General features: G+C 44.5%; 1 protein-coding gene across 1 annotated transcript; it reads right to left on the minus strand.

The window, feature by feature from the left end:
• Window positions 1–549: 549 nt before the first annotated feature.
• Window positions 550–1,506, minus strand: LOC144769983 (taste receptor type 2 member 2-like). The gene has a single exon (XM_078654177.1). It carries the CDS (start codon window positions 1,504–1,506, stop codon window positions 550–552), a length of 957 nt encoding a protein of 318 aa, XP_078510303.1.
• Window positions 1,507–20,037: the final 18,531 nt, after the last annotated feature.

Below are 20,037 nucleotides of genomic sequence, written 5' to 3' on the forward strand. Positions count from 1 at the left end.
AAAGAATAAAGGAAAGGAGACTGCAGCCGTGTGGTTTAAGGCTGAATACAAATTGAGAGCAAGGGACATTACATTTGTGCAGGTTGTCAGATAGAGACTTCCAAGTGAAATTAGAAGTTTCTCTGTCAAAATTGATTTTGATTAACTTTTTTGACTAAGTGCAGACATTTTGAGAGAGCTGGTAAACACATTTAAGGAAGTACATTGATCAATATAGGTTTTTTTTCCATAAATTGAAAACATCTGAGAAATTGGTCTGCCAATATAATAAGGGAGGCAAGATAAGAGGAAAACACTCAATTCTACCCGTGAGCTGAGGTGACACATGGGAGATCATGGAGAAAAGTATAAGGAGGAGTATTGAGTAGGTCTGTAGGTGAACTTGCAGAGCCTTCCTCAGGGTGAAAGCCAAAGTGAACCAGAGATCCATGGCTCAGCCAATATCGTAGAAGAAGGGGAAAGGTATTTGCTTTGGTCTGTGACAATCCCGGACATCATGGTGATCAATGCTCCTGGTTACTTCTCCAGCCTGGCATGACACTAGAAGTTCTAAGGGGTGATGGAGGACACCTGGAGTTCTCCTGGGCTTGAGATTCTGGTAGCCCAGAGCAGAGCCCGCAGGGCGCCTTCTCTCAACTTAGGATTGCTCAGGATGAGGACTAGTGAATGCAGAGATGGGTAGGCGCCGATCACCACTGCACAAAGGCAGCTTTGCCAGCTGTCATTCTGTAGGATCCCAGAGGCAGAGACATTGTAGCTGGCTACAAAGGAGGCGTAGAAGAGGAAAAAGATGATCATGACCGCCATTGCTCTGCAATGCGCCTTTATCGAAGGATTTCTAAATCCACCCATTTCACTGCCTTTCATCCGCTGGGCGTGGCGCCTAAGAGAGCTCATTAGGAGGGCGGCCGCAATCCAGAAGAAGGTAAAAGGGAGTGAGGACCCCAGGGTGCAGACTAGGGTCCAAGATAAGTAATTAATGTTGGAAGTAAATGCAGGTGCAGTGTTATTTTGTGAGAAAGTCGAGGACCCGTTGCCAAATATCACATTGATGTCCACCATGAAAGGAAGGCAAAAGGCTAATGACACAAGCAGGGATCCCAGGAGCAGGAAGGGCAGCAGCTTGGAAAACTTGATCTTCAGGAAGGAGAAGGCCACGTTGGTGAAGTTGGCAATCTTGATGCAGTAATAAACGCAGAGCCAGGAGGCACACCAGAGGCTTGAGGAGTTGAAAAACATCCAGATACTCGATATAGGCTTGTTAAACCTGTCCTGCAACAAAGTCCAAGGAAATAAGAACTGTAGGACATAATAGATCATCACTATGCACTGGAAGCCTAAGCGTGTCAAGCCCAGACTGCCCAGGATGATTTTGGACGGGCAGAAGGACGGTGTCTTGAAGTAGTCCATGATGTTCACAATAATGAGGAAGCCATTGGCCGCGGCACCAATAGTGATCTCCATTGATAAGACGGCCAAGCACACTACGACACTTACAGATGGCATGATTAAACAGCAGCCACAAGTATAATGTGTGCTTGGAGCCGATGTACTGGGAGATTAATCTTTCCGTAGCACTGTGGAGCCGAAACCCAAAGGTCTTTCTTCTTCATTAAGGGACAGACACACCACGGTGGACAACATTCAAATAATACATTTCCCTTGGCTTCTTCTTGAAGTGGAGAGGTAGAGACAAGATGCAAATCTGTGATGCTCTACCTGACACCCAAGCCTCCTCATCCCTAGGGAAATTTGCATATACACCACCATCTCTCTTTCTACATCCATCAAAGGAACACACTCATGACATCTGCAGAGTGCTTGGACTGAGGTAGAGCTGCTGAGCTTTTGTGAAGTTGAGAAAAAAGATTTAGCTTCTTGACAACTTCATATAGTGACCATGTTGGAACTGGCAATTTCTGATTGCCTGAGGCAGTACCCCAGCCAGGCAGAACCTGCCACTCCTGTCAGGGGCTTGTGATTACACACACTGTATAACCCGGCTCACCCTTGGGTAGCTTGGCACTGAGCAGGCAGGCTTACCACTGAGGCAATGTGTAAAGCAAGACACAGCACCAACTCACAATAAATACCATGAGCATCACAAAAGAGACTTATCATGCAAGGTATGTAAATAGATTTTGTATTTAACACACATAATAATCAACACAACATGAAAATCATGTATTTCTTGGCAAAAATCACACTTCAAATGATTACTAGAGTGCTGGACCCAACTGTGTTCAAATGACATCAGTAATATGCGCACTATTCTACAACAACCCGCCGCACCCTTATGCAGTGCAACACGCTGTCCACCCCAGACCCAGCCTAACAATTCTTATAATTCAATAGCACACCACTAGAGGGTGCACCCTGGCCCACAGCGATATTAGAAATATGTACACACACAGAATTATAACACTTTTGAGCAGCACCGCTCAAAAGAGGCTGCATGGGTAAAACCAATGTCAAACATAATGCTATGGCAAGAAATCAATATCTGAGGCAAACCGCCGGTCAGTTTCGGGAATCCCAAGTGGTTCACTGATTGCCACTCCAACACACACACTCATTCTGCACTGATACACGGTACAAAGGATATCAGGCAAGTCCGCACATAATGCACTTGCACACAAACGCAGTCATCACCCTAATGCAGTGAAACTGATACCGAGCAGGTCAATTGATAACACACTGCAGACCTCGTGGCCTCAAGCCTCCCTCCGCCCTCCAGCTCACCTGGAATAACCTACACCCACTGATTAGAGACACTCCGGAAAGCAGGTGGCGGTAAGCAGGAGGTTTAATCAGAAGTCATAAAAGAAGGTTTGGCAGCCAGTCAAGGTGCTCACTCACAGGATGCGGAGCAGAAATGGGCTGATGGCAATAGTCGGTCGCACCAAAGGGGGGCACCAGGGTCTTCTGGCACTAGCCCAGTTCTGCGAAGCACAGGGGGGGTCACTACAAACCACTATTTCAGCCTGAAGTAATTTCAACCATTCACCCAGGTTAGCCTATATGAAGAGCTAAAATTCATAGCTAGTGAAAAAAATGGGTATTTCTCACTACCTGGACTGGGAGCTGCCCTGCATTTCACTTACCACTAGCTTCACCCCTTAAGATGCACCTATGGGGTGCTCTGGTGGTGGTGAAAGGTCCTCTCAGAATGACTTGAGAAGTTGCCCAATTGCGCACACACAGACCTGCAGTACCAGGTTGGACAGATATTTAACACCATTGGTGCAAAGCACACACCAGCCCACAATGGCAGACTGGACACATATTTAGAGACACGAGTGATGCAAGTGCACACACCAGCCCACAATGGCAGACTGGAAACATATTTAGAAACGCCATTAGCAGCCAGTGCACACCAGCTTGCTATGGCAGACTGGACACATATTTAGAGACACGAGTGGTGCAAGTGCACACACCAGCCCACAATGGCAGGCCCGACACATCTTTAGAAACGCCATTAGCAGCCAGTGCACACCAGCTTGCAATGGCAGGCTGGACATGAATTTAGGGACACCATCGGTGCAAGTGCACACACCAGCCTCCAATGGCAACCTGGACACATGTTTCAAGACACTATCGGTGCAAAGTGCTCACCAGCCTGCAGTGGAAGGCTGGACATGTAACTGGAGACACCATCGGTGCAAGTGTGCACACCAGCCTGTAATGGGAGGCAGGACACAGGTTTTAAAGTATCATAGGTGCAAGTGCATACACCGGCCTGCAATGAAAGGTTTGACAGTGGTTTACAACCACCGTAGGCACAAGTGCACACACACAGACCTGGAATGGCAGACCTGACCTATGTTTAGAAACCTGAGGTAAGCACTACTGTCTAATGTGTGTAGAAAGGGCATACACACATTCACACTGCAATTACAGCGATAGAGTGCCCCATGTCATAAGGACACAGAGATTCAGCCACACCCAGGAGGTGTCCCATGGGGGTGGCCGACCCACTCGGCAGAGAAAACCCACATGAGGGTCATCCCTACATGGGCAGAGCACACAAAGATGTACCTACCTGGCCACTCATATACCCCGGTTTGGTGATAGTGAAAGCCCCCTAAGGGTTTGCTACGGAGTGAGGTAGATCAACCTGAGCATAAGACATTTTTGAGAGGCTATTCAGGGGGGTGGCACAATCAGTGCCATGTCCCCCATTGGTCAGTGTAGCACCCGCCCTGGGTATTTTTACAAGGCACTCACAGGTACAACACCTAAACCAATCAAGTAAGCACCCTATCCTGGCACGTGTAGGAAGAGGGCATGCACTTTCCCGCTGTAGAGTAGGAAAGTGTCCAGAGTCCTAAAGTCATGAAAAGAGAGTTGGAAAAAAACAGGCGGACACAAGGCAAAAGGTTTTAGGGAAATGCCCCTGAGAAGGGCCATGTCCAACAGACTGAAAATATATTTCAGCCTTCAGCGCGTCAAGTTTCTGAAGCCCTACGACTTTCTCGTAATACACATACTCTGGAATCTAACCATCGTAAGAAGCCAGCGCTATAGATTGAAGGACGATGGTCAGTCTGTGCACCTGCCATACTCCACACCTGCCTGCTAGGCACACAGAGATGAATACCTGTGCTCGCCTGGCAAAGCAATGCCTGCCATACTTAGAGATCTGCACCTGCCTGGTAGGTCTGCAGAGACTAATGCCTGTGCTCGCCTGGCAAACTACTGCCTGCTGCACTTAGAAATCCGCACCCGCATGCCAAGTCCTCAAAGACTAACACCTGTGCTTCCCTTGTGGAGGACTGACTGCTATACTTAGAGTTCCACAGCTGCTTGTGAGGGTTCTCCCAGCCTTCAGAGCAACCTCTCCAAAATAGATTGCTCTAAATGCTGAGAGTTTGCTGTAGCAGTGCCATACTTGTAGTGTCGGCCTGGAACATGGTTTGTGTTTCAAAAATAAGCAAACATAAACAAGCAGACACTGGTTATTGAAAAATGAAAGGTCAATATCCCGGCCTTGGGGGGGCTATGAGTTTTTTCCCTGCCCTGGAGGGCCGTGTTTTTCATGGCAGTCCCAGGCAGGAACACCTAGTGACAGGCGTCAAACCCTAAATTGGGTCATAGGTGGGACAGCACAGACCACCGACAACGAGTTTGTGTGAAAAGGCCACTTTATTGAAACAGGTGCACATCACAAATAATAGACCCTGGGCCTTTCGCCTTCTAAAACTAAACCTCACTATATAAATGAGTTACCTACATTAACCTCCCCCACCCCTAAAATGACCCTCTGTCCCCCTACCAACTTAAACCTGCACGGGTCTACCTCCTCCAGGGCTAGACGTCCTCTCTTGAGACCTTCAACCCGCCACAGAGCATTAATGTAACTATTAACCTCAGAGTTAACTTATTAATGAACCTTAAACTTCCTGCCTCATCCAGGTGTGCGCTTGTCTACCCATTCCCTTTTAGCCTGGATTGCCGCTGTCAAGAACAATTAACTTAGATAACCCATGCCAACTTCTCGGCCAACCGCTCATGCGCCCGCTTCAAGCGACAGTGTGGGTATTACACCAAAGCTGATCCAAAGTCTAAGTGTGTCTGCGGTAGGTTTCATTCGGTCTAGCTCATCTTATGCACAGTGGCGTAGGAAGGGGGTGCGAGGGTGCAGGCTGCCCCGGGTGTCATCACTGAGGGGGGTGACAAATCCGGGCACCACCGGACCGTGCTACGCCACTGTCAAGAAGCGGAGACTTTTTTGTAGAGTGATCAAATGGCGGTCTCTCGTGGACAGTATCAAGATACATGCCAACACAACAGCATCATGTACTCATGCGATAAGTACCTCGAGGCGTCTACGAATATCGCCCCCCTCAGTGTGGCCGCTGCGTGACACACAATGCAGGGAGCTCCCCGGGCGGTCTAAGGGCTAGCTACGCCACTGCTTCTGCAGAATGCATCATATCTGTAGAACTCTCTGCATCTCTGTACTGGAGATAATATTGAATACAGTATTATATACATCTTATGCAAAATGTACAGTAGTATGAACTCTCTGCATCTCTGTACTGGGAATAATATTGACTACAGTATCATCTACATCTTATGCAAAATGTACAGTAGTTTGAACTCACTGCATCTCTGTACTGGAGATAATATTGATTACAATATCATCTACATCTTATGCAAAATGTACAGTAGTTTGAACTCTCTGCATCTCTGTACTGGAGATAATATTGACTCCAGTATTATCAACATCTTATGCAAAATGTACAGTAGTTTGAACTCTCCGCATCTCTGTACTGGAGATAATATTGACTACAGTATCGTCTACATCTTATACAAAATGTACAGTAGTTTGAACTCTCTGCATCTCTGTACTGAAGATAACATTGACTACAGTATCGTCTACATCTTATGCAAAATGTACAGTAGTTTGAACTCTCTGAATCACTGTACTGGAGATAATATTCACAACAGTATCATCTACATCTTATGCAAACTGTACAGTAGTTTGAACTCTCTGAATCACTGTACTGGAGATAATATTCACAACAGTATCATCTACATCTTATGCAAAATGTACAGTAGTTTGAACTCTCTGAATCAGAGAGACTTTTTTGTAGAGTGATCAAATGGCGGTCTCTCGTGGACAGTATCAAGATACATGCCAGCACAACAGCGTCATGTACTCATGCGATAAGTACCTCGAGGCGTCTACGAATAACGCCCCCCTCAGTGTGGCAGCTGCGGGACACACACTGCAGGAACCGCCCTGAGTGGTCTAAGGGCTAGCTACACCGCTGCTTATGCAGAATGCATCATATCTGTAGAACTCTCTGCATCTCTGTACTGGAGATAATATTGAATACAGTATTATATACATCATATGCAAAATGTACAGTAGTATGAACTCTCTGCATCTCTGTACTGGGAATAATATTGACTACAGTATCATCTACATCTTATGCAAAATGTACAGTAGTTTGAACTCACTGCATCTCTGTACTGGAGATAATATTGATTACAATATCATCTACATCTTATGCAAAATGTACAGTAGTTTGAACTCTCTGCATCTCTGTACTGGAGATAATATTGACTACAGTATTATCTACATCTTATGCAAAATGTACAGTAGTTTGAACTCTCTGCATCTCTGTACTGGAGATAACATTGACTACAGTATCGTCTACATCTTATGCAAAATGTACAGTAGTTTGAACTCTCTGCATCACTGTACTGGAGATAATATTCACAACAGTATCATCTACATCTTATGCAAACTGTACAGTAGTTTGAACTCTCTGAATCACTGTACTGGAGATAATATTCACAACAGTATCATCTATATCTTATGCAAAATGTACAGTAGTTTGAACTCTCTGAATCAGAGAGACTTTTTTGTAGAGTGATCAAATGGCGGTCTCTCGTGGACAGTATCAAGATACATGCCAGCACAACAGCGTCATGTACTCATGCGATAAGTACCTCGAGGCGTCTACGAATAACGCCCCCCTCAGTGTGGCCGCTGCGGGACACACAATACAGGGACCACCCCGGGCGGTCTAAGGGCTAGCTACGCCACTGCTTATGCAGAATGCATCATATCTGTAGAACTCTCTGCATCTCTGTACTGGAGATAATATTGACTACAGTATCATCTACATCTTATGCAAAATGTACAGTAGTTTGAACTCTCTGCATCTCTGTACTGGAGATAATATTGAATACAGTATTATATACATCTTATGCAAAATGTACAGTAGTATGAACTCTCTGCATCTCTGTACTGGGAATAATATTGACTACAGTATCATCTACATCTTATGCAAAATGTACAGTAGTTTGAACTCTCTGCATCTCTGTACTGGAGATAATATTGACTACAGTATCGTCTACATCTTATGCAAAATGTACAGTAGTTTGAACTCTCTGAATCAGAGAGACTTTTTTGTAGAGTGATCAAATGGCGGTCTCTTGTGGACAGTATCAAGATACATGCCAGCACAACAGCGTCATGTACTCATGCGACAAGTACCTCGAGGCATCTATGAATAACGCCCCCCTCAGTGTGGCCGCTGCGGGACACACAATGCAGGGACCGCCCTGGGCGGTCTAAGGGCTAGCTACGCCACTGCTTATGCAGAATGCATCATATCTGTAGAACTCTCTGCATCTCTGTACTGGAGATAATATTGACTACAGTATCATCTACATCTTTTGCAAAATGTACAGTAGTTTAAACTCTGCATCTCTGTACTGGAGATAATATTGACTTCAGTATCATCTACATCTTATGCAAAATCTACAGTAGATTGAACTCTGCATCTCTGTACTGGAGATAATATTGACTACAGTATCATCTACATCTTTTGCAAAATGTACAATAGTTTAAACTCTGCATCTCTGTACTGGAGATAATATTGACTTCAGTATCATCTACATCTTTTGCAAAATGTACAGTAGATTGAACTCTGCATCTCTGTACTGGAGATATTATTGACTACAGTATCATCTACATCTTATGCAAAATGTACAGTAGTTTGAACTCTCTGCATCTCTGTACTGGAGATAATATTGAATACAGTATTATATACATCTTATGCAAAATGTACAGTAGTATGAACTCTCTGCATCTCTGTACTGGGAATAATATTGACTACAGTATCATCTACATCTTATGCAAAATGTACAGTAGTTTGAACTCTCTGCATCTCTGTACTGGAGATAATATTGACTACAGTATCATCTACATCTTTTGCAAAATGTACAGTAGTTTAAACTCTGCATCTCTGTACTGGAGATAATATTGACTTCAGTATCATCTACATCTTTTGCAAAATGTACAGTAGATTGAACTCTGCATCTCTGTACTGGAGATATTATTGACTACAGTATCATCTACATCTTATGCAAAATGTACAGTAGTTTGAACTCTCTGCATCTCTGTACTGGAGATAATATTGAATACAGTATTATATACATCTTATGCAAAATGTACAGTAGTATGAACTCTCTGCATCTCTGTACTGGGAATAATATTGACTACAGTATCATCTACATCTTATGCAAAATGTACAGTAGTTTGAACTCTCTGCATCTCTGTACTGGAGATAATATTGACTACAGTATTGTCTACATCTTATGCAAAATGTACAGTAGATTGAACTCTGCATCTCTGTACTGGAGATAATATTGACTTCAGTATCATCTACATCTTATGCAAAATGTACAGCAGTATGAACTCTCTGAATCACTGTACTGGAGATAATATTGACTACAGTATCATCTACATCTTTTGCAAAATGTACAGTAGTTTGAACTCCCTGCATCTCTGTACTGGAGATAATATTGACTACAGTATTATCTACTTCTTATGCAAAATGTACAGTAGTCTGAACTCTCTGCAAGACAAGCCTCAATGGCTTACGGTCAAATTAAAGTGGGTTTTTGTGGTTGGCTTTGAGGTAGGTTTATGTGTTCAGGAATCCGATGCTTAGCTGTCAACAGCAGCAGGTGCAGTGGCACCGGGGCCCGGAGGGGCTAGGAGCCTAATGCACCCAAATGGTGGATGTTTAACCAGTTGGGGTTGGGGGGGGGGGGGGTGATTTACTGTATTGTACCAGTCATGGTGCACTACGGTCAGGGATTTTGTGAGTGTGGCAGTGGGGTAAAGGGCAGTCACATGACACCAATCAGAGTGTTTATCAGTTAATATTTCAGATCAACGAAAAGACCATCTCTTTATTTTATTTATTTATTTATTTATTTATTTATTTAACTTATATAGCGCGTTATAACCACCGGGGTCTCTAAGCGCTGTTTGTCCAGATTTACATAATGAGGTATGGCATACACTTGATCCCACTTCTGCGCCTAGGGTCTGCTCCATGCTTGCTTAAAAAGTACAGTTTTTAATTTTCTCCTAAAGGATAATAAATTACTTTCCTTCCTAAGTTCTGGAGCCAATTTATTCCACAAGGCTGGGAGTGTGTTAGAAAAGGCACAACCCCCCACCGTGGTCAATTTGAAACGGGATTGGGACAAAAGGGTAGCATCCGACGAGCGCAAAGTCCTGCCCGGTATACAGGGGAATAGGCGGGATTTCACATATCTTGGTGCTTTACCATACAGCGCCTTGTGTACGATGCACAGTCCTTTAAAGACAACCCTCTGACGAATCGGGAGCCAATGTAGCTCCTGCATCAGGGGGGAAGAACGGGTAGTTCTGGGTTTTTTGTAGATCAGCCTAGCTGCATCATTCATAACCCCCTGTAGTTTGTCCAGCAGCCGCTGGGGTAGACCTATGTATAGGGAGTTCCCGTAGTCCAGCCTAGCCAAAATTGTGGCTGAGACCACGTGTCTCAAAGTAGAGAATGAGAGTAAGGCAGAGATCTTCCTTAGTTGTCGTAACAGGCCTATGCAAGTACCCACTACCGTGGTGACTTGTTTTTTCATGGATAGTTTGTCATCCACATATAGGCCTAGACTTTTGACTGCGGACGCCGGTTTCGGTGGCACACCCAGCTCCACAGGCCAAAATTTCTCACTCCAGGGGTTGCCCGAGATAGAAATGGGCAACACTTCCGTCTTATCCGGGTTGACTTTTAAGTAGTTCTCGGACATCCAATTGACCGTAGCTTTAAGTATGTCCTGCAACCTGGTGGACGCTCCCAGACCATCATCCAGCCGAATGATTATCTGAGTATCATCGGCGTAATTGTACACAAGGCAGTCCATCCTGTTCAGGAGAGCGATTAATGGCTGCAGGTAAATATTAAAAAGTAGGGGTGACAAGGCAGATCCCTGTGGAACCCCGCAGGTGATCGGAGCAGAGGTGGAAAGTAAATCTCCCAACTGTACTCTTTGCATCCTGCCCTGCAAGAATGATGTGAGCCATGCATGTGCTGTACCCCTGATACCAAAGGATCTCAACCGCGACAAAAGCTGTTCATGACAGCTCAGATGGACACCATTTTATATTCATTGGTCTGTACAAAAAAGCTCTTCCTATGGTTTTTCAATACTTTTCGTATCACTTGTGTAAATAAATTATTACACATGTGATGCAAACCTGTGTGCCTATTTAGTGATATATTCTGGTTTAAACATTGCATTCAAAGAACAACTGTATGTTTCGTTCTGCAGAAGATAAAAAATACTTTGTTTTCTGGAGGGTACCATATTTTATTCCTCAATGTATTTCAGGGAAATTTACAAGAAAGTGACACTTCTGTAGAGATGCGTCACTTTCCCTGCGCCACCCTGAGAAACCCTCGCACCACCATGGATGCGCCGTATTTACAATAAGGCGCACCGTTGCGCAGGGATTGACAGATATGTCAGAAATTCTGACACATCTATTGGGGCAAAAGTCACGCATTACTGGAGTCGTGTCGCAAGCATGACCGAACTCCAGCAATGCATTTTGAGGTCTATTCCCACCACACTACATCACTCCTTACGCCTGCTTCAAGCCGTGAAATGTTGTAGATTTCAATGCATCACTTTTACGAGGCTTTCTTGCGTGGCAACGCCCACCCTGCATACATTATACCTGACGCAGGTATAATGTGAGGCAGGGCTTTACAACGTGACGCATCTCCCTAGATGCATCAGGTTGTAAATCTACCCCATTTTATTTACATTATTTTATTTCATAGCTCGCACTCCTTCTGCATCTTGTCGAAGTTACCATAAAATAGACCAATAGTAATGATTTAGTTGACGTGCTTAGGACTGGCATTGGTTGAGACAGTTCTTTTGCATCTGCCAGCGCTTAATTTGAGCCAGTGGTTTCCGGTGCTCAGCACCAACACTTGATTGTCAAAACCGGCGCTTGTGACAGTCAGCCACAAGGAGGCACTGTCTGGCTAATTTAGAGATGATCTCAACAACAGTTAATTATTAATTCAATATACTTAAAAATTACTATTACCTGCTGCCCACCCATTCCTATAGATACCTTGAAGACATATATATGATCTATTCATGCTCACGTGTTGATATTTCAGTCCTTTATGTTCTGATCACGATAATGTGACCACTTAAGAGTCAGCGTGTGTGTTTGTGAGTTCTGTGTGTGTGTGTGTGTGTGTGTGTGTGTGTGTGCACACACGTGTCCAGGGATTGTCTACATGGCTATAGATTACCTTGTGTGTATGTTCTGGTTGTACATCCAAACACACCACACAGCAGCATGCTACATTACAAAAAACAACAATCAGACGTGCCTTTGCAAAGCGTGTTTATTTTGTTACCAGTTTTCCGCTGCTTGCACGTCTGGCGCTGAACCTTTTACATGTGGCGTGCTAACAACTAACCCGACTAAAATAACACAGCAGAGTGCGGGCGTAACAGCCATTGATCATCAGTAGATGCAGCCATGCAAATACCGACCATGTTTGCATAACACTGTGTCTGAATTTCAGAGGCCATGTCACAGGCTCCTGTCAGATCCCAAAAGCAGAGCAGAGCTCCCTGGCATTTGGAGGAGGAGAGCAGAATGCAGCACACATAGAAAAAGCAAAAACGAGGAGACATAAAAGTGTTTCTCCTTGTTGCACCAATCTAACATGCTTTTGCATGGCGTTCGTTTTTTTGTGCTGCCTCAGTTATACACATCCTTGTAAATCTTGGGCAGCGTCAAAAAGCAATAGGGAGAATGCCGACAGCAGCACCCGTTGAACCTCCCTTTCACGCAGATACTTGCATGAGAGTGTAGCATATTTACAAAGCGGTGTTCAGCCATTCAAAGTGACTTAACAACGCTTTGTAAATATGGTTCATGGCATTGCGCCACCGGAACATCAGAAAAAGTGATGTTATGGTAGCACAGTCCCCTTGTACATATGCCCCTCAGCTCAAGGGTCACGTAAATTGTGAACACAAATCTTGGTTTATTCTCTGTGCTCGTGGGAAACGACTCTTCTGCTTCAGTCTAAATAACGATATTGCTCGGCGCCTCCTGAGTGACTGAGTAATACCGCCTCGTCTGTTGACCCCTGTGTCACAGCTTTATTAATATTCCTACAACTGGCATAGGATAGTTAGTGATAATGAGGGGTGAAAGGTCCCAATCCCTTACTAGCCGTTAATTGAGCAACTGTCCCTCTTTTTTGTCACGCTTGCCCTCAGACGGCCATGTAAAGGGGTGAAACACGTGTTGGCTGTTCTCCTACATACTATCACGAATATAGTAACACTTTTATTAAAACTACAAAAGGAACCATAGTGTGATCTGAATGTTTCCACAATAAACTATAAGAAACAAAGCTTGCCCTGACATACCGTTCTCAAACTGGCATAGGGTGTATCACTCACCCCACCACCACATGCAGCAGAACCAGTGGATAGCCAGGCCGGGACAGCTACCATTGCCGGCTGAGGATGATGATGGTAGTGCATGGTTCTAGAAACAAAGGAAGAGCGGTGCAGATGTTGGATAGCAGGTTATTGATCTAAGCAAAATTTCAAGTGGATTTGCTACCCTCACACACAGTGTACCTGTCATGTTTCATACAATAGCAACACAAGTTTAGAACCAGATCTCTGTTATGGGGGTGACTGTTTGACATTGTTCAGCATTTCATCCATCGTCCAGCATTTTGTACATCAATTGTTTTTTTGTATTTGTCACACCAAGTAGGACGGGTATACCCAGATGTGGGTCCCATGCACACCATGCCACTGGAATCAAGCTATCCTGGCTGATGAGGGTGAAACTCCGAAACCGGTCCTAGGATGCTTGTTTTTGGTACAGGGAGGACCTAGCCTCACAGTTCAGGCTGGATTGTTCCCATGAGGCACAGGGTCAAGACTGATTTGCATATTGCTGGGTCTGAACTGAGTTGGCAGATCTGTGACTGGGGGTGAGTGTCTGAAAAGTTTCAGTGCTCCGTCCATCATCTCCTTGTGTTCGCTTTGTTCACCCTATGTTGGCAGGTTATGCCCACGCATGGGTCCCTTGCTCACCCTGCCACTGAATTCAAGCTAGCCTGGCTGATGAGGGGTGAAACATCAAAACCGGTCCCAGGATGCTTGTTTTCTGTCCAGGGAGGACCTGGCTTGGCAGTTCGGTCTGGACTGTTCCCATTGGGGCGCAGGGTCATGACTAATTGGCATACTCCTGGGTTCAAACTGGGGTGGCATGGTGAGCAAACAAATGATGGATAAAGACCCAGATCTCTGTACTAGGGGTGAATGTTTGACAGTGACATCACTGTAAGAAGCAGGACAGGCTGAGCCAGAGTCAGAGGTGTGAGCAATAGCTCACTGAGTGCCTGCTGGCTGTCGGACCTTGGTCCATCTCTGGACTGGCCGAACACATCCTGCTCTTTCTTATGCAGACATTGAATTAGTGCAGTACCCAGTCAATGTATTCAAAGGACCCCTCCAGGTGATGCCCACAGCAGGGAACCTAAAAGTGGCTAAGACTGCCATCAGGCTGTTCTTGCAGCAAGGAAGAGAGTGAAAGCCTTCACTCTCAGAAGTGTGAACCAAGAAAAGACACATGAAGCCAGAGTGAGAGAAGGCCAAGCCCTGCCAGTGAGGCCTTGCATCAGTGGAGGTAAGAGGAGCTGGATTAATAGCTCACTGCCTTTATGCCTAAAATAGGTTTGAGTTTATTGCTATGTGTTCAACACATTTGTAATGACTTTACATCTTCATGGTGAACAGGCGAGCAGGAAATGGCATTTGGTGATTGGGTTTATTACATATTAATACACATGAACACATTGTGAACATGAATGAAGTACATGTGTATTCATTGCCTAAATGTCATGCACGCTTCTTCTTTGTCTCGGAAGTGTCCTGGATTCACGCTGCTATGCACCCTGTCTCCCCCCGTCACCCTCCGGGAGTCAGGAAGAAACACTAACACCCAGAGAGTAACAAGGGGGAAAACAGGGGAACAAAACAAGGGTAGGAAGGGGAAGAACAAATAGTACTCCACAATCTTCTTCCACTCAAAGGATGGTCTATCTTCTGGGTATGACTCTGTAGTAAAATACAATAACAAGGAATGAAAACAATCCCCTCCCTTAATGTTCCCAATGTAATGATAGTAATGTGTTATATATGTACCTTCTAGACAGTGGAGGGAGATGATAAAGAACTAAAGTAAACAATCTGGGTCTCCAATATCAGCCTGGATATGTATTATCCAATACAACATACATCTAAACACAAAAGGACAATATCAATAAAGCCTAAATGATATGGTGACAAGGTAATCTCTTCTGTGTGTGAAACTCACCAATTAAACTGTTGCCTTACGCTGTACAAAACCCTTCCCCACTTACAGATAAGTGGTCAGAAAACGTGGCGAACACACCAAGCAAACTGAAATTCAAATGACAGGCATAAACCCGCTATAAATCCAAAGCGGTACAAACAATATAGCGAACGATAACATAACGATAACGATAACGATAACATCTGGTCAGCCAGTTGTTGGCCCAACTCTCTTGGAGCGTGCCCCTCTCCTACAACATCCGCCAAGAATTTGGGGGTGATGATAGACCCAGCCCTGGATATGAGTAGACAGGTGAGTAGAACCATCTCCACCTGTTGGGGCTTAATCCATACCCTGCGAAGGATTAGGAAATATCTTTCATTACAATCCAGAAAACAGGTAGCTGTCGCGCTATTAGGCTCACGGCTAGACTACTGTAATGGGCTGTATGCGGGGCTAAAAAAGAGCCTCCTGCAGCGCTTACAGGTGGTTCAAAATGCCACAGCAAGATTTGTTCTGGATGTTCCCAGACGTACTTCGGCTACGCTAGCCAGGAAAACATTGCACTGGCTTCCGATAGAACACCGAGTACGGTTCAAGGTCTTGTGTATGACATACAGAGCCATCACAAAAAACAGTGACTTGGGAGTGAGTTCCATCCTCTCCAACTATACTCCTGGAAGGAACCTGCGTTCCTCCGGGAACTTGCTCTTGTCAGTTCCTCGCATAAGAAGAGCGAAATGGGGTGGTAGGGCCTTCTCCACCCTTGCTCCGAAATGGTGGAATGAACTCCCTCTGGATCTCAGGTCCCTACCCTCGCTACAGGCATTTCGTAGTGTACTTAAAACTCGCCTCTTCCTGCAAGCTTATGCGTAATGGATGAATGGTTCTAATTTCTGATTTCATGGTTAGGCGCCTTGATACCTGCGGGTTATTGTTTTGCGCGTTATAAATTATTTTCGATCAACGATAATATATCAGAACAATTGTCAAGAAGCAAGCCGCTTCTTAGACTTACGCTACCACGAACAGGCTCAATAACACGAGACAATACAAACTCCTTCCTCAATGAAGCGCTAGATCCTCGGACGCCTACACCGTGACCCGGAACGAAACAGGATACAGCTGGCTAAACGCGAAGCAGTTCCTGAATGTTTGGGGCGGGTTTAAGTCTCGCATTGCATTACGTCTGTGCATGCGTGAACACTGCGCATGCTCCAAATCTCCTGTAGACACATTTGCCAACCATTGCCAACCACGTCTTTCTTTCAGTCGGCAATTATGCAGATTTGAGTTTAAAGGCTCTATCGTGTCTTACGGTCTTACGCATATACGACAGGCATGACACTAAATTACAAATGTGATCCAGCTCAGAAATAGATGTTTGTGACACTGGACCATCTGATCACTCACTGCTTCTTGCCATGTGGTGGACGAGGGGTCCAAATGGTCAAATGAATGCAGAAGGTTTCACATCTATTAGCTAAGACATTTTAGAGTGGATCATGGCATCCCATCTAACCCTCAAAATAGACTCTAGGGCATGCCAGTGTACATCTGGCTATGGGCCCAGACACTGTGACATCGGCACTACTATTGGATGTCGGCTTTGTCCCAGACACAGAACCAATGCTTGTGCCGACTCAATCACAAACAGAGGCTGAGGGACTCTGGGTTTGTGAACGCACATAGCTACAAAGTTATAAGATTGGTTGTGTGTGACTGGAAAGAGGGAGCCAGGTAAGTGGTTCAATGGTACACAACCATTAGCCTCTAAGCCAGGCAGCAACTATTGTCCCTCCTTTCCCAAGATTCCACCCCAATGTTCCAAAACTCCATGTGCCCCATCAGAACCAGGCTCACCCCAACACTCCCCCTACCTTATACAATACAAATGATGGCATTGTATTGTTGTAAGTAAAATACAACAATTGAACAGCAAAATATAACTGAGGTAGGAAAGTTAAATGAAGAAATACAGTGAAAACTGTCAACGCATTAGAATAAGAGCCACATTTACCATTCAGCGCAAAAGTGCAATTGTACTTCTCATGCAGGTGGAAACACTTGTGAACATTGAACTTCGCAGGTTTAGTCTTGCACCCTTGAGGGCGCTGAAAAGTTTTCATATTAATATTGGACTTCCCACCTACAGAACCCATCCACGGACAAACTCAGACACGGATTCCAGCACAACTGACACACTCAATTTATTTCACACTTTACCATTATCCAACACCACCGCATGGACTTTAACTTCCTTGACCTGAACCGGGGAAGAAAAACACAACAAACCATTATGTACATGGCCAGGTTTCTTAACTCTGACCCAATCACCCACCCTGACAGAACATGTCCGGTGCTTATCATTCAATGTGCTATACTTCCTCTGAACAGCTTCCAGAATGTCAACCACACATTAAGTTTTATTTGAATTGAAGCATTTCCTGCCCATCCAATCTCTGTTTAGCTTTAAACCCGCCACTTTCCCCTCAAAGTGAAAGGTGACATTCCTGTGGAAGAGGTGTGGCGCAGTGGCCAGGGTGCCTGACTCCGGACTACGGGGTTCACTGTTCGATCACCGGCGGATGGTTAGCCCACCACCATGTGACTCTGGGCAATAGCTTGCTTAAACTTCCCGACAGCCCCCAGTGCCGAGACACCACTCCGAAGTTAGCTGTACGCTTTACAAATACTGGTATTTGATTTCATGTGTGGGGTGGTCCTCATGGCCCACAGCAGATCTCTGATAACAGATTTCCACTCCAATCCATTGTTCAGCGCCAATTGTAACTGATCTCTCAGAACACGGTTCACTCTTTCAACTAATCCATTGCTCCGAGGGTGAAACAGGGAGGTTCTATCATGCTTAACCTCCACGGATGATAAAAATACTTCATCTCCTGAACAACCAAATGAGCACCATTGTCGCTGACCATCACTTCAGGGTATCCTTCACTGAGAAGCACCTCCTGCAGAAATTCATTAACAATATGTGAACTAATGTTTTCCAAACATTTAATCTGAGGCCACTTGGAAAACTAGTCTATTAAGACCAGTGCACATTTGGGAGGACTCCCTAAAACCCCAAATGGTCCAGAAATATCAAAAGCTACCTTATGCCAAGGCACCTTATCTACAGGCACAGGAGTAATGGGACTCGGACTAGTAACTTGGGGGCATATCATCAAGGACCGGCGATAATTATCGCTAAGCTCACCTTGCTGATTAGGCGATAAAATTATCGCCGCTTTTTTGTCCGAAAACGGACACAAAAGCGGCGATTATTTCGTTTCACCTCATCGATGATATGCCCCTTGTGTCTTATAACTGAGAGCACACTGACAGCAATTCCTGACAAAATGTACCACTTCTTTGTTCACACCAGGCCCCGGGAAGTCTTCATGAAGCCTGTGCTTCATTGTACGTATTCCAACATAACCCTTGTGAATTAAGTTTAGAAATTTACTTCGAAGAGCAGTCTACATATTTATGTGGAATAAGCTCCTCCTACAGCAACTTGAAACTGGGCCTTCCTTGACGGAAGTACTCCATGGCTGTTTGAATGTCACCAACCCCGGTCAACACTCACTTCCATTCCACTTCATTCAGTGCCCCAGTCATGACAGCATCCACTAGGTGCATAGCACCCATCATTTCAAGAGAATCAACCAAAAACTGAACTGAACATTCCTTATTGATAGGTAATCACGAGAAACAATCTGATTGAAAATTGTTCTTTCCTGCAACATACACAAGAGTGTACTGATATTCCTGAAGTCTCTACTGCCACTTCGCAATCCGGGAGTGCCTCTACCATCACTTGTGGTGCTGAATAGATCTACTAAAGGTTTATGATCAGTTTTAAGGATGAACCTATTTCCCCACATAAAATTCCTGAAGTAAGGGGTACCCCACCACAAGGCAAGTGCACCTTTTTCAATGGTAGAGTATGTGACCTCTGCACCCCTCAAAGCCCTGGAAGCAAAAGCCAAGTTTTCCCCACTGCCATTACTTCTCCTTTACATTTAGACTGCAACTAAGCTTAGATTACTAGCATCAGTATTGATGATACTTACATCCCCAGTATCGAAAGATTGTAGTGGTTTGGCAGCTACAATCTCTGTTTTACCAAATTCAAAAACTTCTTGACATTCAGTGTCCCACACATATTTTACATGTTTTTCGGTGAATTTATAAACATGGTTTTACCTGCAATACTTTTGTTTTTACAAATTTGGCATAGCACTGTATGAGACCAAGAAAATATCTTAGCTGGTCTTTGTTACTGGGCAAAGGAGCATGTCTTATGGCATCCACAATTTTGACCTTTAGTTCAATACTTTTCTCGGAGATAAAAGTGCCCAAATAATCCACCCCCTGGCAAATAAACTTACATTTATTTTTCTTTAGTGTAAGTCCGCTGTTACTCATAACTTCTAGCACCTTTCTTAGTTTGGGAGATCATTTCTCCCATAAATCAGGATGTCACCTTGAAAGTATAATACTCCTCCCATGTCCCTATATTAATTCTTCATCAACCTCTGGAATACAGAGGTTGCTGATGCTAAGCTGAATGGCATACAGACAAAACGGAAAGCCCCTCAGGCATCACAAAAGAGGTCAGATGCCTAGAATCCTAACATAATTCAATTTGACAATAGGCAGCCAACATGTCTAGAGAAGTAAACACGTTTGCCCCTTTTACAGTCTCCAACATTTTATTGATATTAGGGAGAGGCTGGCAATTAACACAAATGTTTGAGATTAGGTCATGCAAGTCAACACACAGTTGCAAGGTCTTATCTGACTTGCATGCTAGA

Source organism: Lissotriton helveticus, chromosome 7 (genome assembly GCF_964261635.1).
Source record: "Lissotriton helveticus chromosome 7, aLisHel1.1, whole genome shotgun sequence".
Classification (NCBI taxonomy): Eukaryota; Metazoa; Chordata; class Amphibia; order Caudata; family Salamandridae; genus Lissotriton; species Lissotriton helveticus.

Excerpts from the sequence above, each read along its gene's own strand:
- LOC144769983 (XM_078654177.1), bottom strand. The coding sequence starts at position 1,506 with ATGCCATCTGTAAGTGTCGTAGTGTGCTTGGCCGTCTTATCAATGGAG.